This window comes from Sphaerodactylus townsendi, linkage group LG03 (assembly GCF_021028975.2).
Source record: "Sphaerodactylus townsendi isolate TG3544 linkage group LG03, MPM_Stown_v2.3, whole genome shotgun sequence".
Taxonomy (NCBI): domain Eukaryota; kingdom Metazoa; phylum Chordata; class Lepidosauria; order Squamata; family Sphaerodactylidae; genus Sphaerodactylus; species Sphaerodactylus townsendi.
Genome location: NC_059427.1, coordinates 138,952,451 through 138,977,832, shown reverse-complemented (window position 1 = coordinate 138,977,832; position 25,382 = coordinate 138,952,451). Strand labels below are relative to the sequence as shown.

Sequence of the window (25,382 nt, the reverse complement as noted above, 5' to 3'; positions counted from 1 at the left end):
ATCAAGTGTTAAATTGACCACACACACTGGCGGCTGTTTCGACACTTGAAAAAGTATGCAGGGGGGAAATGAGTGCCAGGCTGTGGGCCTGATCAAGGGCTGTCAGCGCTCGGTTGGGAAATTCCTGGAGATTTGGGAGGAGAGTCTGGGGAGGGTGGGGTTTGGGAAGGGAGCTCAGCATAGCGCCCTCCCTGCAAAGCAGCCATTTTCACCAGGGGAAGTGATCTGTGTCATCTGGAGTTGAGTTGTAATTCTGGGAGATCTCCAGGCCTCACCTGCAGGATGGCAACCCTAGCCTGGTCGGGCATCTGTGGTATTTTTCAATTACTTTAAAATGGCAGTGGTGTCCTCTTGGCAGCCATAAGGACGCCATCTCATCCAGTTTGGCCTTATGTTTTCAAGACCTGGTCTGTTGCTAAACTCTATTAAGGGCCCATCTTCACCTTACAAAGCCCGTTTGTTGGGGAACAACATGAGCACTTCGCATCACGCGTGCAATGGGAGTTTTATGCCTCCCAGGCGCCCATTGACTCTTCTTTTTGTTTGCAACCGCAGCATGGAGGGAGAAACGGCAGTAGCTTCTGCCCTACTGCTGTTTTCACATTCTCATACTGTCCCATGGAGCTGCTTTTGGTTCTGTTGTATAACTGACATGCAGCTGGATAAGACTCTAGGGTTATCTCGATACTACCCAGGGGTGCAAAGAACTCCTCTACAGCAGAGCTCCTGACTCCCAGACAGCATTTCCTATGGCTTTCTCCATTGGGATACAAAGTCCTGACTCTCAGCACTTATTTTTGTAGCTAAGTGATGGGATGGTCTCATCTCTGCAGTTCAGGGATGCACCTTCTCTGCAGCTTCATTTCTCTGTACTGGCCATACCAGGCTGCTTATTGTAATTAAAACTCTCTGTGTGCAGCAGGAACAGGGAACCGCAGTCATAAAAACATCCATCCAAAAGCAGCTAGCAGTCACAGAGAGCAGGGTAAACCGCCCTTAATAATGGCCGGGGGTGAGTGATGGATGGGAGAGTGCTTGAAAGGAAGCTGAAAATTATTTTAGAAGGGAGTTTTGATTTATACCCTGCTTTTCTCAACTGTAAAGAATCTTGAAGGGGTTTACAAACTTCTTCCCTTCTCCCCACAACAGACACTTTGTGAGTTAGAGTTCTGAAAGAACTGTAACTAGCCCAAGGTCATCCAAAAGGCTTCATGTGGAGGAACAAACCCTGTTCTCCAGAGTAGAGTCCACCACTCTACACCACTACAGCACACTAGCTGTCAGCCAAGGCAAAGAAGGGAAGGAAGGCGTTGCTGGATGGTCCTAGCAAGCATTGAGCTCCCAGGCAAGAATGGCAGCCCAGGGGGACCATAAATATGGTCCCCAAGGAAATGAGGGTCCTAGCTGGAAGCAAAAAGGCTCTGAGTAGTGTAGATGCTGGCAGTGATCATTGGCAGGAGGAGGAATGTAGGGTGAGAGGTGAAGCTGAAAGAGCACAAGAGCTGGACAATAAATCTGCTCCTTGCAGCATCACAGAGGGTACAGCGGTTTGCAGTTGCAGATGCTCCATGAGAGCTGGAGACAATCAACAAGAGGGCCGGAGGTCCCAAGAGAAGGTGGATTTGAAACTACACTCTTCTGGGAACAGGTCAGGCTTGGAACACTGTGAAGGAAATGGGAGAGGCAAATAGGATAGTCAACATCTAAATGCAGGGATGGGAACAGGTAAAAGGTCTAAGTCACTGTGTGCTTGTATGTGTACACCTAGGTGTTTGGGGGAAAGGGACAAAAATAATTGTATTTTTGCAAGAAACAACCTTAGTGTATAGCTACAGTCTGGCCCCTTCCGCACATGCAAAATAATGCATTTTCAAACCACTTTCACAACTGTTTGCAAGTGGATTTTGCCATTCCGCACAGCTTCAAAGAGCATTGAAAGCAGTTTGAAATTGCATTATTCTGCATGTGCGGAAAGAGCCTCTGTTTCCTCATAAGCAGCCTGACAGCGGTTGGAGAAAGTGATAGGGAACTATTGAGATGAGAGCTCCCTCCATATTGCAAATATTTGAAATAATGCTTAGAGTGCTCTCTCCAGCTTCCAAGTTCCTGGCCCTGGCTTGCTTGTCATTTTACTAATCCAGATAGTTATTTCTAGCCCTCCGGCCCCTTTAAGAAAAACCTATCACCAACCTCATCCCATATCTGCTCACCCAGAGGCAAAGCAGACACTTGAGCTCCAGCATCGATTTCACAAGTTTTCTTTTGCTGAGCAAGGATGGGGGTGGGAGGGGTGATTGTGATGCTCTTGCTAATAATCCAGAAAAGGAACAGCGTACATCTTCATCTCAAACTATCTTGACTGTCATGCTTGCATCCTGCACTAGATCACATTTGTATAATTTATTATTATTATTATTATTATTATTATTATTATTATTATTATTATTATTATTATTATATAATTTAAGACTATCTTTTTCCAGATATTTGAGAATCTGAGACAAAGAACAGAGAATAGGTGCTTGAAACATAGCAAAGTCACATGGCTGAAGTCCAGAGACCACTGGAGGACATTTCTTACAAATGTACATAAACAAGGTTGAGATATGTAGAAACATCAATATGATTTTAGAGCAGGGATTCCCAGCACGGTCCTCAGGGGTACCATGGCATGGCATTGCCAGCTGTATTCATGCAGCCCTTAGGACCTCTTTGGGGACGTTGCAGGATAACTTGCAGGATAACACATTTCACAAATTTGTATGGTTTTTACTTTGGGAATTTCACAAATCTCTATGGTAAAAACCAACCTATTAACTGTGGCTGAGCTCATTATGGGATTGTATGCCACTGGTGGGTATCCTGTATGTTGTCCACTAAAAACACAGATTTTATTGTATCTCTGGGCTTGGAAACCTTTCTCTGTGGCTGTTTGGGGAGCAAATGCTCCCTTTCTGTGGAAACTAAAACAAATGATAACCATTTACACATGCACTACTTACTCCATGGTTACGTGCTTCACAGTGGGGTTTTCCCATGATTTTTTGTTTGCAGAAGGATCCTTCCCTGCAAAGTCACCCTAGCTGAACCAATCTGTCATTTTGCCTGGACGCTATTTCCTCACTGTTTCTGTGCTACCTCCATTTGGGGAGGTTGACTGCTGCCTTTTTTGTTTTTCTGTCGTCTTTGGTCTAGAATTAGTTTGCTGGACCATCCTTTTCAGCATGAATTAAAAAGAAGCCCTTCTGATTGCTATGAAATGGTGGCCCCAAGAGAGAAAGGAACTGCTGTGGTGTAGACAGGGGAAGGTGGAGAGGAGTGAGAAACCCCCCCCAAAAAAAAGCTAAACACATGCTGATCTCCTTCATTTCCTCTGCAAAGGGAGAGGACAGGTCATACTTTCAGAGCTTTCAGAAACCGTGGAGATTCTCTGAAGTGAACTGGAGGCAGGATGCCTTCCAATGCGGAGGGGGGTGTGTGTGTGTGTGTAATTGAGAATCAAATCTGGATGGGACATACCCTTAACATGAAGTGTGTAAATGACCAGCATGTCTGCCCAACAAAAAGAGCCAATATTTCTTTTCCTTTACCTCAGTACAGGAAATGTTTCAGAGGGGCCCAGGAAGTATCATCTTTGTATCTGAAGGGAGTGCCCATTCAGAAACAGCTGCCTCTCTCATAGGAGGATGCTTTGTTTATAATGTCACAACTTTCTGTAGATCATCCCAACATGTTGTGATTGGCCTGCACCCATGGCAGACATCTTGGGCTGGTGGTGCCCACTACCCTTTCTCAGATTTCAAAAAGTGCCTGCAGACTCAGCAAGACAAGGTGTCCCTATGCCAGAGAAAGGGATAGCCTTGAATTACCTAACTGTAATAGGAACATAGCATCTGTTTTTCAAGCACAGTTTCTTAATATGCTTCTTGAACGGCTTGTGATCTCCTTTGGCAGGCAAATTGTGTCTGGTTGTACGTTTACATTGGAACTATTGTCCAAGTACAGAGGCTTTTTTATCATTTGAAAACTTTCCCATCAAGCCACAAATGAAGGACTCTACAAATTTCCTCAACAACAAAAAAGGATCTCCATTATGTTAGAGAAGATGGTATGTCACTTACTCCACACACAAAATCTTTATAATCCACCTTTCCTTATTGTACAGCTTGAAAACACCTTAAATCTGAAAGAAGACACTAGTCAACCTTCAGCCCATTTTATTACAACTCTGGCAAAGACAGCTCTACATAAGAACTGTCTTTTTTTGGGATCTTGAATATTTTTGTGGCTCAATAAATCATCTCTGCAGTTTTAATACTCGGCTTTGCATTAGCATTTAGTGCCAGCGCCCTCTGAATACAAAAATCCCTGCATGTTTCGATGAAAAACTTTCTCAAGGGCAAAGTGAAATTAGACCTCTGACTGATTTGACTAAATTTTGATGCTCTTTTTCCTTTTCTTGGCTGCCTTCCCTCCCCTGGATCCTATTCTGTAGTTGTCTTCAGGCAGAATTGATGACGGCATCAGATCAATGTGTTTGAGCCTGGATTATCCTCAGATGTTGGAAAATGAGTGGGAGGGTTCATTTTTAGCAGCAAAAGGAATGAACGTGTGGGGACAAGCTCTCATGTCCTGAGAAGCTTTTCTCCACACAGAGTGCATTTTCCCATATCTATGGTTAATTTCAAGGTGGGTGGAGTTACAGCCAATCACACAGATTGGTTCCCCTGAAGGAAATGACAACTTCAGAGGGTGGACACTATCCCATCACATCCTTGCTGAGCTCCCTCCCCAAACTCCACCCTCCCTACGGTCCATTCAAGGTACTGTGATGAGGAGGAGTAACCTAAGCAGGAGAGCCGTGGAAGATTCTCTCTAGTGCTCAGTGGATTTGCCTTGCAGTGCTTCTGCTCGTTTGTCTCGGCAGGTGTGTGAAGAGGGGCAAGAGATATGGCATTCTTGCCCTCTATGTACACATGCCAAAGATCCTTCCAAAAAGCTGCCCTCCTCCAAATGGTAACTTGTAGAGGAGAGATCTCCAATCTTTTTGAGCCTTTTGGGCACATTTGGAATTCTGACACAGCATGGTGGGTACCACAACAAGATAGCTGCCACAAAATGGCTGCTGCAGGGGGCAGAGCCAGCCACAAAATGTTTGCCACAGTTTAACTTCAGAGGTATAGTGCAGATCCATGCAGTGTGGTGGCAGCTGCTGCCAAAGCAACATTTTTTTAAAAAAAAATCTGCACAGCTAATCAAACTTCCAATAGTCATAATAGGAACAAGCTCTACCTGGTCCTCCTCACCTTCTCAAAACACTTGACAAGCACCAGAAAAGATGTCAGCAGGCACCGTTTTGGGGACTCCTGTTGTAAAGGCTTGCAACCAGTGGTGGGATTCAGCAGGTTCGCACCACTTCAGCAGAACCGGTTGTTAAAATGGTGCTTGTAAACAACCAATTGTTAAATTATTTGAATCCCACCACTGCTTGCAACCCAACATGTGGGGCTCTAAAATGCACCTGAGAGTTCCTACCCATGAGCAGAAAAACACTGCTTTAGGTGAACAAGGGAGTCCTTGCCTCTGACTTACCCAAATCTGTTGGACCCTGTTATCTGGTCCTGCCAACACGCCTACTCTAAGTTGCCAGCCCGAAGCGGTATCAGATTTTTTAAAAATTTCACAGATTGGTAACTTCAGCTGGGCTGCATTCATAGATTGCTTAGGGGTGACAGACATATAAATGGGATGCTTAGGACCATCCCCAGATCCATAACACAGATTTATCTGTAGCACTGTCTTTCCCTTCCCTCAGTCCTCCAGATTTCAGGCCAAAATGTTCTGTCTCCTGCTCCTTATTTCTCTTCCAGTCTCTTGTTTTGGCTCAGAGATTGCAGATAGCAAAATCCTTAAGCAAAAACCGTATAAGACCTTATATTAAGATGCATCTAAAGCACCCAAGATTTCTATAGTGTGTTTCATAAATTCTGGTTGCTTTGCACTCCCTCCAGTGGCCCTAACTTATAACTACATGTCCTTGTTCCTCCTCGATCCCAAAATTATTATTGCATTTGCGACAAAGACTATTGAACCTTGAATATTGTTCCGATGTTTAAGAGTCATCATCATCAAAGCAATCAAGTTAAACTATTTGGCAAAGAGCCATAGCTGCCCTACGCTTCAACAGTAGGCATTGTTAAAGTCTTTGCAAATAAAGACATTACCAGTGAGGGAATCCAGTAATTGACGGCTGTGTGGAAGAGGCCGAGATGGTGGACCCACAACTCCTGCAAGCATCATGCACACATGGTCACGCTCATATGCATGCATGCATATATTATTATTATTATTATTATTATTATTATTATTATTATTATTATTATTATTATTATTATTATTATTATTATTATTATTATTAAAACTTTTATACCACCCATCCCCAAAGGGCTCTGGGCAGTGTACAACATAAACAACATAACATAACTTAACAAATAGAGTGCCCTCATAAATCTAAATCTAAATACAATATAAATAAGGGCTCTAAACATTAAATAATTAAAACCATTTAAAACACAGCGTACAAAATATAGCATCCAGACAATCTAAAAAGCCCCTCTCAAGAGGGAGACAGGGAGGCCCATAGATGTAATAAGGGCCGCAAAAGTTAAAAGAGGGAGGGAGGGGGCGCCATCAGTGGCCAGCTTCTCCAAAGGCCCAGTGGAACAGCTCAGTCTTACAGGCCCTGCAGAACTCACCAAGATCCTGCAGGGCCTGGTCAGTTGGAAGGAGAGCTTTCCACCAGGCAGGGGCCTGGTGCATAATGTGGCGTTTCCTTCATGCCCATCCTTCCCTCACTTTTCCCCCTCACTTTTTCCTCTCGCTTCCCTCACTTTCCTTCTCTTCACGTTCCAGGCAAGTTAGATAAGGTCACGAAGTCAGGGAGGGAGCTGATCCCAGGCCAGATTTGCAAGATGACCTTCTCATACCGAATCTAGTTCAGCCTCCCATAGCTGGTAGCTTGCCTAATGGTGCCTAGATGTCCATTAGGGAAATAAGCTTCATCCCTCCCTGGTTTAACTGCTTATTTAGCGCTATTGCTGGAGGAGGATTCTGTAGATTCTTGGCTATATCCCTTTACTCAGCAAAAGGGAAAATCAGTTCAGCTCCTCTTTGGTGGCTTTTGGAACGTGTAACAGCTCACACAAGTGACGTTAACGTGGAGAAGGGAACTGCTGCAATACTCTGACAGTGGCTTAAAATAAACTCAGATTTTGTTAACCCTCGAATCTGCTTTATTGGAGAGAGCGTCGGCACGACAACTTCCACCAGCAGAGATCAATGTAAAGCAAACATCCAGTGTGAGAGTTACTGGGCAGCCAGTACAGTGCATCACTCTCTGTGTCAGCTTCATCTACAGCATAGGTGTCAAAGTCGCGGCCCTCCAGATGTTATGGGCTACAGTTCCCATCATCCCCTGCCAGCATCATGATGGGAACTGTAGTCCATAACATCTGGAGGGCTGCAACTTTTACAGATTCCTCACTAGGAGGAGATCTATGATAGCCAGCATGGTGTTTGAGTGCAGGACTAGGATCTGATAGATTTGGGTTCAGATTTCCCCACTGCCGTGGAAGCTTGCCCAGTGCCCTTAAGCCAGACAGACCCTCAGCTTAACCTACCTCACTGAACTGTTGTGAGGATAAAACGGAGAAGCAAAGAATGTTGCAAGCCACTTTGAGTTCCAGCTGGGGACAAATGTGAGGTATAAATGGAATAAATAAATGGACTCTAGCAGGTGGGATGGAGTTGGTAATTTGAGCCTACCTTTAACACAGTGGCTTATTTTTATTTATTTATTTATTATTTAGATTTTTATACCGCCCTATCCCCGAGGGGCTCCGGGCGGTGTACAACAAAACTAATACAAAACAAGTTCGGGTTCTCAACTTTCCTAATGCCGCGACCCTTTAATACAGTTCCTCATGTTGTGGTGACCCCCATCCATAAAATTGGTATATATAAAATATAAAAAGACCGTTTTCCGATGGTCTTAGGCAACCCCTGTGAAAGGGTGGTTCGACCCCCAAAGGGGTCCCGACCCCCAGGTTGAGAATCACTGCTTTTAAAACAACCTGAGGGACAGATGGTAACAACCCAGAACATATGCATTGTGACAGTATACACTTTGCAGCAGTGCCACTGCTTCGATCAAATCTGGGGCCCCTCGTGGCTCCTTTAAAAAATACTATGAATGCCTCAATGAATGTATAGGCCATGAATAAGGATTTGGAACTATGATTCCTGTAGATCACACAGGTGTCAAACACCAATTCCTCATCACCTACATCCCCTGATGTCCACTCTTTCTTAGAGCTCTACTGCAAAATGCTGGAGTTCTGTGACTGGAACTCCTGGCCTGCAGGATTTGGCCTGGCAGAGGGTGATGTGAACTGGGGTCATAGTGCTGGTGAAAGAAAGGTGAGTTCTTTCCCTTTGTCCCCTCCAGGCTGATTTAAGGACAGACATGGAGGGCCTTCATTTGTACTGGGCCATACTGTATAAGGCCTTGAGCCATGGATGGGGTTGCTGCGAGCTCCTGGCTGGGAAACTCCTGAAGATTTTAGGGGTGGAGCTTGGGGAGTGGAGGGGAGGGGCCTCAGTGGAATATAAGGCCACAGAATGTACATTTCAAAGCAGCCATGTTCCCCATGGCTACTTTTCTTTATCATCTGGAGATCAGCTGCAATTCCAGGAGATCTCCAGGCCCCGTCTGGTGCTTGACAGCCCTAGCCATTCAAGTTGCCAGGTCCCGCATGCCCACCAGCAAACACTAGGGTGGTGGGATTGCCAGATGCAGTTTAGGAAACTGCTGGATAATTGGGGGCAGAGCCTGGGGGGCTGGGACCTCATGGGGGAATAATACCATAGAGTCTACTGGCACAGGTGTCAAACTCGTGGCCCTCCAGATGTTATGGACTACAGTGCACATCATCCCCTGCCAGCATGATGCTGGCAGGGGATGATGGGAACTGTAGTCCATAACATCTGGAGAGCCATGAGTTTGACACCTATAAAGCCAATGCCATAGCGCCAAAGGGGCACGGGTGCGTGACGCACCAGGTGCGTTCTGGTGCAGGGGCGTGACGGGGGCGTGACAGGGGTGCCCCGGGCTCAGTTCCCCCTTGCTACGGCTCTGTCTAAAGCAGATATTTTCTTCAGGGGGACTGATCTCTGTAGTCTGGGGATGAGCAGTAATTCCAGTTTCCATCTGGAAGCTACCATCCCTATTTAGCCATAAAGCAGTCCGGGGAACCATTTTCAATCAAGGAATGAGCACAGTGAGGCAATGACCCTTCTCTTGACCAGTACGACAAGCACGATCCATACTGCCTCCCCTTCAATCACCACAGAGTTGTTTTTAGGACTGGTCAGGAATTCTGTGCACAAAAACTCCCAGCAATTACTTCTGTGCTTATTGGTAGAATTAATCATATAACATCTGTCGTCACTTGGTGGCAGCATCACTCCATCAAGCTACCATCACAAGGGGATGGAAGAAGAAAGAGGCTTTTTCTGAAGGTATCCTGTGACAAGGTGGGCAGCGAGGCCTCTTTGGGGCCTATGAGAAGAATCAAGGAAAAGGGAAACCCCCTGGGATCAAGCAGTAGGTTTAAGCAGCTCTTGTGGGGCATAACAAAACACCAGGATAAAGCAGGGAAATACGCTGCAAAACTGTTATTCTGTTTCAGTCGGGCTAAGTCATACCTATGGCATGACAAGATGCAGACTCAGTAGACTAGGCTTCCTCCCACAGTTAGTATCTCACTGGTACCCATGTTATATAAGGTTCCCAGCTGATGCTGTATGTAGAAATGCCATTTAGAATTATCCTGTTCGGTAGAAATATTGGCAAACTTGTCTGGTTGGAAAAGACTCCTGTCAAGCATATTATCTCCTGAGTCATCCCCTTTTCTCACTACTTAAAATCTGAAGCAAGACAGTGGGGCATCAGAATGGCCAGTCTCTTGTAAGTTTCAAGTCTCTTGTAAACTTTAGAAGCAGTCCTGTTCACCTGAGGAGCATTTATGATATTAATGACAGCAGGTGGTTCAGGTCAGCTCTTGAAGTGTAAACTTCTGAATGCACCTCAGTACCCATAATAATGGTTTTGTCCATGCTGTAAGAGGTTTTGTCTGCTGATTGCTGCAGATCGAGCTGCTAGAAATGGCTCGGCTGTGAAGGTGGGTTTTTAAAACCAAACTGAGTGTCTCGATCACTCTTGCACCCTGTTCTGGTCAGGACATTGTTTTACTAACCGCTGGGAGGGAGGTTGCTGTGCTTTCGAGCCTTCTGGCCCATTCCAAATCTACCCCTGTTTTGAGATGGTGTCTCTTTGTAGGGAGAGTAGCAGGCCCTTAGGACACTCAGAAACCATCTGGCTGGAAAACAAATAGGTCAAAAGAATTCTGCACAACTAAAAAGTGGGCTTGATCCTTGCTGTGTCTTTCTTCCCCCACTCCCACTACTGAAATCTCAAATGTGTGCACGCATGCTGAAAATGTGCACCAGACTCTCGCTATTTTTCTCTGCAAGATTCATTACAATAATGGAGAGAAACCTTTTTGTTCCTTCCCACCAGGATGGGCTGCTCACACATGGGCTGCTCTACATTTCAATGTGGAGCTTGCCAGCATGTGCCACACCAACTGGGGAGTGGATAAATATGGCTCATGGGTGTGCATAGCTGATACTGAAGCCTGGGGTTAGTTTAAGGGTGTTTGTTGCTATCTTAGAACAAGTTCTTCAAGTTCTTCATCCAGTTAAACTGGGTAGGGAATCAGAACTGTACTCAAGCTTGTCTTGCTGTCTTCAGCCAGACACCATTTCCTCCCAACTTCATAGGTGCTGTCTCTCTTTCAGAGCATTTCTCTCTTTCTCTGCCTTGCTCCAATCTCCTGCAGGCTGTTCTCTGCTTTTTCTCTCCATGTCAACACCTCTCTTTCCAGCAACCAGGTCCTCCTATTCTCTCATTCTCCTTGTTTACATCCACCCCCTCCCCGCCCTCAGTGGCTTTTCTCTTCTTCTCCCTCCTTGGCTGAGCTCTGGCACATTCGAGGTGGCTCGGGATGCCACATCCAGACTGTTCCCTAGACATGCTGCTGCCTCCTCCTCCTCCTCCTCCTCCTTCTCCTTCCCCCACCCCTTGGAACCAGTAAGATGCTGGTGATGCTTTCAGCTACTGCTCAAGAAAGCTGCAGACACCTTTGAAAGTGTCTCTTGCTCTCTGGACAAGCTGCTGGAGAAGCCAGGGATTCAGAAAGAGGCAGGAAGTTTGCTTCTAGGCAAGAGGGTTCCTTCAAAGAACCTTCTTCTGAACCTCTGGGTTTTCCCTCCCTTCTTCCTGCCTCCATGGGAAGCGGCTGGACAGGCCATGTTGCTGACCCCTTTCGTTCCTTCCTGGAACAAACCAAGTTCCACATCTCAGTGCAACTGTCGTGCCTTCACCGGGCCTTCTGGCTGGCGGCTTTCCTAACCTCCCTGTCCTTGCTCTTCACTTGGTCCTTCAACTGCATCCATTATCTGTCCACACCAAGATGCACATCCTCTATTCCCACAACCTCACTTTCCCAGCCATCACTCTTTGCAACAAGAACCCACTCTTGCTACGGCACATGAGCCATGCAGACTTCCACCTAAGTGGCTACTGACTAGGGCTTCTTAACAAGAACTTGTACCCGGTACCTGCCACACGGGCCCTGCTGAACTTCTCCCACTATCTGCCACCTCTGCTGCTGCAGGAGCAGTCTACCCGAGGCTCGCTGGACAGGCTGGGACACCAGGTAGAGAGGGAATGCTGCTCTCCTGCCACTTTCAGGGCAAACACTGAAACCTTCAGCTTTCAAAAAGTCTTTTGTTGTTATCACTGGGCAGAAACATGAAATAAATGAGAATATACAGCCAGCTGGAGGTGAAATCTGGTCATGGGGTCACCACAGGCCTTTTAAAGCTGATTTATTTTCACTTATACTCTGCTTTTCTTCCTGAGACTCAAGGTGGATTTCAAAATACAGAAACAAGGCATTCAGACAGCATGGATTAAAAGTCCAGTTAACCTTTTGTTGAAGGCTTTCAGGCCCAGAATCAACTAGCTATTGTGGGTTTTCCAGACTGTGTGGCTGTGATCTGGTAGTTTTAACTCCTAACATTTCGCCCACGTCTGTGGCTGGAATCTTCAGAGGTCTGTCACGTTAAGATGTGTATGTCCACACAGCACAGTGTGGAGTGTTTTGTATAGTTGGGTAACAGCCCACATTATGTCTCAGAGGAAAACACATTTTATTGTGACATTCCTCTGAAGATGCCAGCCATGGATGTGGGCAAACATCAGGAGCTAAAACTACCAGCTGCAAGCCCAGGAAGCTCATAACAACCACATCCAGTAAACAATACAATAAGACGAAGATTATCAATTAGAAGATAGTGCAGACAAGAAAAATGATTTGTTAATCCATGACATACCATAAACAATGCCGAAAATGAGTTAGAGAAGTAGAAAATAAGGTGCCAAACCCAAGTTAATACTTATAATAAAGAATACCATAGACTACAATAATACTTCCTTTATAAAAACACCCCTTGTTATACTACAGACCTATTTCTTTCATTCAAATGCCCTCTGGAACACTTCCATTTTACATATCAGTTTATCATGCACGGGTGGTCTGCCCCACAGTAAGTGTACATTTCATTCAGGGTTGTTTTCCAGTTGCACAAAGTTTTTAGCTGCTTCAGGGCACAGAGGATGCTAAAAGCACTGCTTTCCCAAAGCGCAGGGAAAGCTCAAATTTCCCCACTTGCTCTGGAGGAAAAGAAGAAGAGTTGGATTTATATCCCCCCCCCTTTCTTTCCTGTAAGGAGACTCAAAGGGGCTTACAAACTCCTTTCCCTTCCCTCCTCACAACAAACACCATGTGAGGTAGGTGGGGCTGAGAGAGCCCAGAATTGTGACTAGGCCAAGGTCACCCAGCTGGAGTGTGTTGGGAGTGTACAGGCTAATCTGAATTCCCCAGATAAGCCTCCACAACTCAAGTGGCAGAGCGGGGCATCAAACCCAGTTCCCCCAGTTTAGAGTACACCTGCTCTTAACCACTACGCCACATTGCGTTGCCTGCTTGTTGGCTCTTCTCTCTCCTCCCCATCGCCCCATCATCCCTGTTGGAGTTGTATCCATTTGAAAGCGATTAAATCGGCTTCTTTGTTGGTTTGTTTAAATGCCAGCATTCTATTGATGCAACAAAATATAATGCAAATGAAGCAACAAAGGGATGAGGCATTGATTGTTAAACATGCGTGCACGCGTACGCACATTTCTAGCAACAACATCCTGCAGCTGGCACTGGTGCCTCCAGCTAAAGCAGCAGCAACTCCTGGCTGCCTGCAGCCCTTCCTTTGTGCTGGCTTCCACTTCCGCTGGCTGAAAGGGGTGATGGCTCCAAAGCTCTGGCCGTGACCAAAAGGAGGTGACTCAGGCATGCTGGAGGGAGCCCTCAAGACCAGCAGTGGGGGCAGAGATCTGCCTCTTGGAAGGCAGTCATACAAACAGCCCATTCCGCACAGGCCAACAAATACAGATGTTGGACTCTATGAAACCCATTTTGAGGGGGGACTTCGCACAGACTTCACAAAACGAGTCTGCCCCATTTTATTTCCCCCCCACCAAGGTTTTTTGAAAATCACTAAACTAGTGATTCTTTTGAAAAATCCCAGGCTGTTTCTGCACGGGCAAGCAAGAAGGGGTGCACCGACATAGTTGCAGTTGGTGCGCGCACACACACACACACACACACACACACACACACACACAGGGCCATTCGCACACCGTTCTGCAAATGGTCCCAGTGCCCCAGCAGCCCGCAGGGCCACCTTCACATGCGGCATACCGCTTCCCCCCCCTTACCTCCTCTCAGCTTCCGTCACTGTAGAGAGGCCAGAGGACGCACCCCCATAGCCATGGAGATGCTTCCAGGGACGGAGGCCAGGAGGTGTGTTCCCCGGACTCTCTACAGCGACAGCAGCAGAGAGGAGGTTGGGGGGGAAGCAGCGCGGGGAAAACACCACCTTCTACCCAACGCCGTTCACTCGGCACCAGGTAGAAGATGCTGCTTTTCAAAAAACTGGCTCATTGAGGGAGAAGCCGCCTGCCATTGCCTGGCTGTTCCAGGGAGACCCCTTTTCCTTTTAAAAAATTTTGTGGTTTGCATCTGCGAAGCTACGCAGATGCAGCTGGTCATATCGTGGGATGATAGGCGTGGCTGTGAGTTGAATTGCTGCTTGTACATCTTGAGCACTGTGATTGAATGGGAATTAGTTTTATTTATTCACAGCCCGCACATTTGGATTCTTGGGAAGTTTTATTCACTTCCACTTCATACTTTGCAATTAGCATAACATACTCTTTTGACTTTGCTACACCCAAACCTGGATATCAAAGAATTCTCTCAGAATGAATCTGCACAGTATGTTGGAGATTGAATCACAGGTCCTCTCTACAAATGTAGCTGGTGAGGGGTTGGTGCTGGTTAATTTGGATTGATCCTGATACCCGGGGGGGGGGGGGGGGGGCGGAGAGACAGCCACCCTCTCTTTTCTTTCTCCTCTTCTGGGGCTAACAGCAGCCTGCTGACTTTTCAGAGGTGATATAACACAGAACTATATTGAAGGGTTTTTCTAGTTGAAGACTGATTTTTTTAAAAAAAAATTATGCCTAGTATGCATTTGGAATAGTCCAGACTAGTTGGGGTTAACCAGATCTTGGTTCAGTACTTGAATGGGAGACCATAAAGGAAGACAGGGGGAGGGAGTTATTCTGTGCAGGCAGTCCATGGTAAACTACCTCTTCTCAACCCCCTGAGGGGTTCCCATAAGTCAGTTGCAACTTGATGACACCTAATTATTATTGGAACTCATTCTGGAGAGGTTTGTGGTTGCCCTTGGTTGTGATGTATATTGCAGTGTTATTTATTTAAAATAGTTTAATTTGCTTTTCTCCCTCTAAGGGTCCCAAAGCAGCTTACAGATAAATTAAAACATGTTTGAACTGTGTCACTGTCAGGTGCTTTGAATCCCTTGCTGGAGGAAGGCAGGTAAAAAGTGATATAAATAAATAGCCTCATTTAAACAGTTCATAAATCATGGATTTGGAATGAACGTAAGTCTACAAAGTGCTAGCTCTATCATTAAGAATGCTTTGCTGCTCACTCATTGGTTTAAAATTCCCAGCTCTTCTGTAGCTGCTCTTCTGTAGCCAAGGAGAGTTTCATGGTTGTGGCCAGGGAAAGGGTGGATCAGAAATATTGGTAGTAAGCAGGAGATAAGGGATGCTGAAATTAAGTGCAGTAGATAGGAGGAACATTCACAGTGGTCCAAGCTAATATTTACTGGAACATCTGTTTTGAGCCTGAATCACTTCTTGAGGAAAGTAACTTGGACACTTCAAAAAAGAAGGTCTTTCATATTGGCAAATACTTATGCAAGTAATAAAAGTGATTAAAATTCACAGAATTTGATTACCTAAAAAACTTCCATATATGTTACTGCCTCTTTCACGGCATTAATGTTGATGGACATGTATATAAACAAAACTTCATTTCTGTGCTTTATTTTAAAAAATCTTGGTGTGCATGTGTGTCTACCCAAGCTATGTTCCCACAAAGTTCACTATGTACATCTGGTGTGAACTGCTTTCTAAAATAATTTCAATTTTATAACATTGGTTGAGGTCTGAATTAGGGTTTGAGTAGCTTGCTCCTGCCTTGGGGGATGGAGTCTAGTGAGGTGTCTAGGATGGCTGGAAAACCAAATGCTGCTATCTTTGCAGTGGGAATGGGGGGAAAAAGCATAATGGTATATAATAGAGCTTCTGATAATTCATTTCATGTAGTACCATTCAGGATCAGCCAACACCAGCGTAACAGCACAAGCGAAACACAAATAAAGCATACAAAATCAATAAAAAAATTCTTAATCTCGTTAAATGCTAATTTCAGTAATACAGGGCAGTTCATAAAAAGATTGAAGCATCTGCTTCAATACCGACTGAGCCAAAGCACAGAATTTGGCCACCTTAAGAGGGGTTCTATTAGGGCATTCTGCAAGCTGTCGTATTTTGGTCATATTATGAGAAGACAAGAGTCACTGGAAAAGACAGTAATGGTAGGAAAAGTCAAAGGCAGCAGAAAAAGAGGAAGCCCCAACATGAGATGGATTGACTCAGTAAAGGAAGCCACCGTCCTCAATCTGCAAGACCCGAGCAAGACTGTTAATGATACAATTTGGAGAACATTAATTCATAGGGTTGCCATAGGTTGGAAGTGACTAGAAGGCTCTTAACACACACATAATCTGCAAGAAGAACGGATACATAAAATTTATCAGATGTGCATGAAAACTTGGATAAAATTGGATTAATATAAGGAACAAATATCCTTATAAAATAAACAGTAAAGTGATACATGTTCAACTGTTTCAACCATGTTCAGCTGGCAAAGACGCAAACTGTGGAAGAAAGGATACCAAAATATTTGCTTTGTAGCAGAGCTGAGGGTGGACCATTGAAATGGAGCACTTCTTAAATTGCAATCTTAAGAATACTTTCCTGGAAGTACACCTAATTGGACAAACCTGAATAAGTCTTGCTTAAATTTTTTCACTCAGGGACTTTTAGTTGCTTGGCTGACGGTCGATCATATAAGCAAACATAGGACCCACCAACTCTCTGACTGATGTGCAGGCAGTTCCAGGCAGAGTTACATCCACCTACGCCCATGTACGGCATGACTTCAATGGACTTAGATGCAGTGGTGGGATTCAAATAATTTTAACAAATGGTTCCAATGGCGGGATTCAAATAATTTAACAACTGGTTGTTTACAAGCACCATTTTAACAACCGGTTCTGCCAAAGTGGTGCAAACTTGCTGAATCCCACCACTGCTTAGACAGCTGTTAACTCTGCTTAGGATGGTGCTGTGACAATACAAATATTCACAAATGACCAATTGGTATCTCTGTTATTTAACAACAGCGAAAAACCCAAGCATCTGCCATGATGGATTAGTCAAGGAAAAGAAATATGAAGTTGTTGCACTGATGTGAAAGGGGTGGGTGAGTGAAAATGGAAGCTACACAAAACCTGGATTGGAAGAGAGGAGAAATCTTCCGTAGCAACTGATCCACCCCCTCCTTAAGAGAACTGTCCTTGCACTGCCTTAAAGGATAATGTGCCTGGATAAGAAGGAAGCTATAAGCTTTTCCTTGGCTATATACCTGACATTACTGCAAACTTACTTTGCACAGCTGGATAAGTCCTTTCCCAACCTGAGCTCAGCTTTATTGACTAAGAATGTAGCTCATGCACACCCACTGCACAGGGATGGGTAGGATGGAAGAGCTCAGCTGGTATCTACAAAACATTCAGCATTCCTTCGACAGCAGCTGCCAGATCTTACTCCCTAACCTATTTGTTACACAAATTGCCTGGCAAGGACCATTATCTGAACATCTGCACATGATTAATTACCTAGTAGAGTGTAAATACCAGCATGGCTGAAACAGTCCCTCTGTAACAGAGAGAAGCAACCAGTGAATCTGCACTTCTGGACCTCCATTTCCCCTCACTGCTTACATTATCTAAATCACAGGATCTGGGGCCATCATTGTGATGTATCCCTTTCACATTCTGTAACCTGGAGCTGTTGCCACCACCACCACCCCGGTTGAAAATAAATTGCTACAGAATGGCAGTGCTCTGGTTGGCTCACACAGTATGCTCCATGTTCAAGATACTCATCCATCATATCCCATGCCCTTACCAGATGAGGCAGTGTGTCTTGGGTGAGGACCCAAAAAGTGGGTCACAGATCTTTTGCGGGTAGGTCACAAGGCCAGGAACAAGGAGCAGGAGCAGGATCAGCCAGAAGAGGAGGCTCTAGGAGGCTCGATGACCAAGCCGTACGTTGTTCAGTGATGTACATGTATGCATATGTTGCTAGTAAGCAGAAATCCTGTGTAGATTGGCCAAAGACTGGCACAAAATAACAATCATATAATCAAATCTGTATCATAGTTCTCTAATTCTTCAAGAATCTTCAAGAAATTCAACTTGCTTCCAGAAATTATCTTCCATGTGAGAGCCCACTCAGTACATTGCAGTCTTCTATACAATGATGCTGAGTATATTCATTCATACACTACTGTACAGGTTAGAGAGGTTGCCAGTTCAAGCCTGTTTCATCATCTTCTTCGGTGTATAATTATTCTCACCAATAGGTCATCAAGTTTTTGAGCGATAAGCATTCTGCTGCAAGCTTAGTTTTCAGTCTCAAAAAGTTTGAAAACCACTGAGATCTCCTTCTAGCATCCCTGTAGCATGAAGATCTCCCTCTTCTACTGGGAATGGTCATGCAGGGAAACTGGGAAGCCATGAAGGTCAAGGAACTATCCCTGGTGCTGAATCAGTGTGGTGGAAGGTCATTTTTGGGGATGGTTATTAGGCCCATTGCTGAGAATGATGTGTCAGGGCCCCTTTGCGGATGAGTAGCAGCTGACAGGACTGGCTGAGTTCCAGTAGAAGGTTCTCTTTACTGGTCTAATCCTTTTTTTTGTTGTTTCTTTCTCAGGTGTTCACTCGTTATGGGAAGTGCTACACATTTAACTCAGGCCAGTCTGGAAAGCCACCATTGGTCACTATGAAGGGGGGAACCGGTAATGGCTTGGAGATCATGCTGGATATTCAGCAAGATGAGTATCTCCCTGTCTGGGGAGAGACAGGTAAGAGACATTCTTGGCCTCACAAATTATATATTAATTCTTCTTTTCCCCCAGATCTTTTTTGGGTGGTGGTGGTAGAAAGTACAATCAAATCACAGCCGACTTACAGTGACCCCAGCAAGGAGTTTTCAAGGCAGGAGATATTCAGAAGTGGCTTGCTATTACCTGTCTCTGTGTCCTGACCTGGCATTCCTTGGAGATCTCCCATCCAAATACTGACCTGGGCCAACCCTACTTAGCTTCCAAGATGTAACAGGATCCCGCTAAACTGGGCCATCCCTCTTTGCGACACTGTGAAAAATCCTCTGTCCCATGTGGTCCCCTTGCCATAGTACACCTTTCCATCATTCATGACCATTCAGAGACCTTTATTATGCCAGATTCTCTTTTCTTGTTGTGGACTCCAATTCCCCACATGGACAGCCCCTCCCCCCTGGCAAGTCCTCCTTTGACTATTCTTCAACCCACCAAGTCTCTCTTTTTTCCGTTATATTTCTAGACCCAAATTGCTTCAGCACCCTCACATTATTCCTTCCCCACCCCTTCCTCTGACTAGAACTCCATTTTCTGTCCTCTGCTACTTGCCATAGCAACCAGCTTGTCACTTGAGAAGCAAGAAGCTGCCACTGATCTACAAATAGCCTTCATCTCTGTGGGGGAAGAGCTATGCTGTTGGGATTATGGTGGGGCTGGAGTCTCAATGCAAAAGTGTCCAAGAGGCCCTTTGGGGGTTTGGGATACAGGCCTGCCTGGGAATCATGATCCCAAACCTTGGAGACTTCTCCCTATTCCAAAAATATGGGGGGTTTGGATGTAGATATTCAAAATTTTGGGATGATTATTTGATATGTTACTGGAATAAGCTGTGTCTTTAGGGGGCAATATGTTTTCTTAAGGAGCATTTACTCAGATCAGGCCAGATGTGACCTTAGCAATGATACCATGGAAGTCACCAATTAACACAAACAGGTGTGCTTTCTGTAAAAAGTATCCCCACCCCCACCCCCGAGCCTTATTTCTCCAGTTCTGCTTGTGTCCCTAAGCCCTGCAATCCCTGGAAGAATGTGAACAAGACAGTAAGGAGTAAAATCAAGGGCGGCATCTGCTGTCCAACATATTTATTTATTTAGATGTAGACCACTTTCCTCCCGCAATTGGAATTCAAAACAACTTACAACGTTATTTGCCCACCTCTATTTTGTCATTAAAACAACCCTGTGAGGTAGGTTGGGATGGCCCAAGAGCTAGAGCAGCAGTCACCAACTTTGTTGATCCTATGGGTACTTTTGAAATATTGAGAGCAGCAGTGGGTACTATGGCTGCCACAGGGTGGGTGGGACCAATCATAAAATGGCTGCTATGGGGGCTGTGTCCCGGCTCAGAATGTTCTGAGGTACCATAAAATGTGTGGATGTTCCAACCCAAGCACCTTCCTGTCATAGAAGTGGCTGTTTCTGAGTGGGTGCTCAGTTAGGGTTACAAAAGTTAGGGTTACAAAGTTACAAAGGTGATCTTTCCCCAGATTTTTTGAAGCACCTTCTGCTCCAGGAAGGTGGAGGAAAAATAAAATGGCCCCTTTGCTTTGATGAAGAAATGTTCAACAGCAAGCAGGCACCAAGAAATATTTTGATGACCATCTTGGGACTTGGGTAGCAAACTCTGGCTTGGGAAATTCTTGGAGATTTGGAGCTGGTTTTCAAGGAGGGGAGAGTTTGGGGAAGAGAGGGTATGTATATAGAGTCCGTCCTCTGGAGCCATTCTTCCAGGTGAACTGATGCCTGTAGTCTAGGGATCTGTTGTAATTCTGGGAGAACTTCAGGCCCCACCTGGAGGTTGGTAACCCTACATGGCACCCATGGGTACCACACTGGGGATCACTGAGCTAGAGCTTTGTTGTGGTCACCTGGGTTCCCTTTCTACTTCTATGTCTCTGTACCATAGATGAGACATCATTTGAAGCTGGGATTAAGGTGCAGATCCACAGCCAGGACGAGCCTCCCTTCATTGACCAGCTGGGATTTGGGGTGGCGCCCGGCTTCCAAACATTTGTGTCCTGCCAGGAGCAGCGGGTAAGATGAGCAGACGCTCCTCATTTTAAAAGCAGTCTTCCTCATTTGTACTAGTGGAACAGAGTGTACATCCCCAGCATCCAAGTAACACTGCTGAGTTGCCTTGGCCGACGTTTGTCTCTCCATGCAAAGTTGGAGCCAGGACATTACTGGAAAGAACTAAAAGCCCAGAAATCTTTCCTTCTGGATGAAGAGGGTGTCACCAAGTCGTTAGTACACAAGGCAGCAACCTCTGAATTCTGCTGTTGTCTCTCACGATATATATCCAAGATTATAGCTGGGCAGTGGTGGGATTCAAATAATTGGTTGTTTACAAGCACCATTTTAACAAGCAGTTCTGCCGAAGTGGTGCGAGTCCCCTTTGTGCTTCTCTCTGGCCACTACAGAGGCTTTCTGCACACGTAAGTTCTCCTTCAAAAGATTTATCTTGCATATGCAGAAGTGTTAACAGCAAAGGAAGCCAGCGCTGCAGCAGAAAGAAGCCTGTGCAGCACCTGGAAAGAAATGCAAGGGAACCGATATCTTAGGGCCCAACCCGGTTGTGTTCTTACTGCACTTCAATTATCTTCTGGTCACTGGATTGGGGTGCACTGAAAGGATGAAATTTTCTTTCTCCCTCTCTTTCAATGCATCTTTACAGGTGAAGCGGTGATTGACCAGTACTAGCATGAATAGAACGGACTGAGTGGATTCATTTTTAAAATTTGGAATAAAGAGTTGTTACCTTAGGGTTCCTTAGAAGCTGGAGGGGTTACATTAAAAGTTAAGAAATGCACGATCCATCAAGGATGTTGTTCTGCACCTAAGAACCAATTCAGAGCAAATGTCTATCTGTGTATTGTTTTTGTATCCTCTACTTTAAGAAGCTCAGGGCACCAAACATCATTCTTCCTGACTTCCATTTTGTCCCCAGAACAAACCTGTGATGTGTTCAACCAGCATCTCCCCAGTGTTAGCCCAGTGCTCTAACCACTACACCATGCTGGCTGAAAAGAAGAAAAACATACACATAGTACAGACCTTCTGGGCCGGCTTCACTTTAGAATACAGATTGGGTATTATATGACTGAGGCCGTTTCTGCATGGCAGCAGAAACTGCTCTCCACTGGCATTAATTATGCCTGTGGAGGCTCGGGATCGCTCTCACGGTATTGTGTGGGCAGCTCTGAGGCTGCAGTGAGCCGCCTCTGGTTCGTTTTGTTTACTTACCTCTCCTCCCTGTGCAGCTCTGGACTGCTGGAGGGACACACCCACACTACCCTCCGACCTCTGGGGGTCGGAGGGCAGTGTGGGCGTGTCCCTCCAGTTGTCCAGAGCTGCGCAGGGAGGAGAGGTGAGTAAACAGGACATGGAGGGGCCAAAAACAGCGCCCTCATGCCGGTGCGGTTCACCCTGCGTTGATGGGAAGACACCACTTTTGAAAAACCTTGCTCCCTGAGCGAGATTCAAAAGTGGCGTCTTCACACTACTGGGGGGGGGGGCGAGCACGGCACTGCTGCGATGCATCAGCCCCAGCTATGCAAACAGCGTCCCAGGGACAGTGTTTTTACCATCCCAAGGGCACTGTTTTCTGCCCGTGCAGAAACGGCCTGAGTGTCTCCCCATCCCAAAAGTCTGTACCAATGTAAAATTGTTGTTTCAGGGAGAAGGCTAGGCTAGAACCCTTTGATATGCTTGCTTTTCAGCGACTGGGAGTTTGTGATTACAAAGGTCCATTCACACACTGGATTTTTCCATATGCATTCTGAAGCAACACAGCAATGCAGGCCCAGGAAGGCTATATCATGTACCCTTTTGAATGTCTGAGCTGACAGTAACGCATAATGTGATATCCTTCTTGTTAGAGCATCTAGGATGCATTGCAATCAACATGGTCCATCCTGCACTGCTTTCTAATGTATCCACATTATAGATATATTGTGTTGTGAAAACTGGATTCTCAGAGAAGCAACGTATGGGGAAGGAGAAGGGGAAGGTCCGCCCTACTTCAGTCACCATTCTGGACCCTTCCTAACTTGGTAGAAGATCGCCTTTCTCACCTTCCTCTTCTCCCCACTGTTACACAGCTTATCTATCTTCCTCCACCCTGGGGAGACTGCAAGGCAGTGGCCATGGAGTCTGAATTCTATGACACCTACAGCATCACAGCTTGCCGCATAGACTGCGAGACCCGCTACTTGGTGGAGAATTGTAACTGCCGCATGGTCCATATGCCTGGTAAGGAGGTTATGATCTAGGGACAACATGGAACAAACACTTATCTCCAGTGCCTTGAAAGAAAGAGACTCCCACACTTTGCAAACAAGGGGCACGTCTCATGGAAGTTTGCAAAGCACATGCTGAAATGAACTTTTCAGTGCTCATCAAAATGTTTTTTTTCCAGGTTGTCCCAACAAATTCTCAGTGCTCCCTCAACCACCCCCATGTTGGATCTGTGCTTAATCTTTCCTGGTAGGCAGAAAATCATGGGTAAACCTCTGCCTGTCGGGGGCAAAAGTTGAGGAGAGGCATGCCTTCCAGCTTGTCCTTTTCCAGAGTGACTGTGTCAATTGCCTCAGTAATGGAGAAGAGGGAGATTTCCCCTCAGCATTTGCACCTTCTCTCCCCAGTCTCTGTCTTCTGCTTCACTTTGAGGACCTGGCTTCCTTCTAGGGTTGCCGACTGCAGGTTGCAAATACCTGGAGATTTTGGGGGTGGAGCCTGAGGAGGATTAGGTTTGGGGAGGGGCGGGACTTCAATGCCATAGAGTTCACCTTCTAAAGTAGCCATTTTCTCCAGGTCCATCGCCTAGAGATCAGTTATAGTAGCAAGGGATCTCCACTGTGGCCTGGAGGTTGGCAACCCTACTGCATTCCTCCTTGACCATCTCCAGATGGGCCTTATCCCCACACTTCTACCAATGTATCCCAAGCCTCTTCAGTGACTGACTTCCTGATCAATAGGTTTTCATCCCTCTGCCCTCTCCAGCCTTCAATTTCCCCTCCAAGTCTTTCAAAGCCTCTCCCAGCCCCTCCACCTCAGGGTTAAGGCCCGTCTCATATTTTCCCAGGCTGTTGTGTTTTTGTTTTTGTTTTTGCCTGCTGGGACTTCCACCTGCTGCCAGGATTCCCTAGAGATTGCCTTTCCTCCTCATGGTTTCCTGTTGCCACTCAGCCGCCCCCTGCTGGCACTGCCTCACCTTTCCTCCCCTGCTCATTTGATGGCATCCAATGACAGTTGCTCAAAAACCCCATTGCTTGGGCAGGCCAGTCAGTGGCAAAGGCCTCAGGATGCTGCCTGGCACCACTGTGGCGGGCTCACCAGACTTCTCAGAAGGAAGGAAGTGCTGGGGGAAGGGGACTCCATTTCCAGATGTCAAGAAATGCTATTAGCATAATATAAATGAAGCAATACATTAATTATTCCAGTCAGTTGTGTCTCCTAGAGAGGAGAGGACATGCAGAGGAATAGAGCAGATGTAGGAAGAAGAGGAAGGAGATAAGAATTTTCCAAGGTCAGCTGAGTTTGCCAATTAATATCCAGGCTGGTGGAGAACCTTCTGGAATCAGGATTCAGAGTGAAAGGCAGTCAAGGGCAGGCAGACAGGCAAGCAGAGACAGTCACATAGCTGTGGATCACATTCAGGACTACTCTGGCATTGCATTCCATGTCTTATGTATGTAGGTTACTCACTGAGACTCAAGGTAGATGAAGAAGAAAAAGAAGAGTTGGATTTCTCTCCTGTAGAAGACTCAAAGGGGCTTACAAACTCCTTTCCCTTCCCCCCTCGCAACAAACACCCTGTGAGGTAGGTGGGGCTGAGAGAGCTCCGGAGAGCTGTGACTAGCCCAAGGTCACCCAGCTGGTGTGTGTTGTACAGGCTAATCTGAATTCCCCAGATAAGACTGCACAGCTCAAGCGGCAGAGCAGGGAATCAAACCCGGTTCCTCCAGATTAGAGTACACCTGCTCTTAACCACTATGCCACTGCTGCTCCTTAGATGCCCTAAGTCCTGAATGGAGCTACAGATAGAAAGAGAATTCCTCGAATCATGATTGTGTTTTCACTCAGCTGTATAGCTTTAATACACAGGAATGTTCATGCAAAGCATAATGGATCACTATGTTCCTCTCACTTTCTGGATAGTACTTAGGAATTCATCAGAATCTAGTGGTAAAGCTTTTCCTGGATTATATCACTCCAGGTATTATATAAGAGGATCCAAAATAGGAATGTTCCTACCAGAGCTGGGGAGAGAACTCTTTTAGCAGAAAAATAACTAGCGTGTCAAGGAAAGGGGTTCAGCCAACTCTTCTTCCTGTCCTCAACTTTTCTGAGTGCAGGAGGTGATACCTGCAGAGTCCGTTGCAGTTATCAATATAAGGTTTTCTCTATTAGCCATAAAAGCTGAATCAGGAATGCAGTATGCTTCAGTAGAGAAGCTTCCTCAAACCTTCTGATGAGTGCAAGACACAATGTCCTTTTTTCGCTGTGTGCAAACCTTTCT

At 45.8% G+C, this 25,382-nt stretch overlaps 1 protein-coding gene across 2 annotated transcripts in view; it reads left to right on the top strand.

Annotated features, from left to right (window-relative positions):
• The window catches only part of ASIC1 (acid sensing ion channel subunit 1), a 220,642-nt gene that overhangs the window by 182,182 nt on the left and 13,078 nt on the right, over positions 1–25,382 (top strand). For both annotated transcript variants that reach the window (XM_048489898.1, XM_048489897.1), the window contains 3 exons: positions 18,677–18,827; positions 20,769–20,896; positions 22,963–23,113. In XM_048489898.1, the coding sequence (XP_048345855.1) occupies positions 18,677–18,827; positions 20,769–20,896; positions 22,963–23,113 (430 nt within the window). The remainder of the gene's footprint in view (positions 1–18,676; positions 18,828–20,768; positions 20,897–22,962; positions 23,114–25,382) is intronic.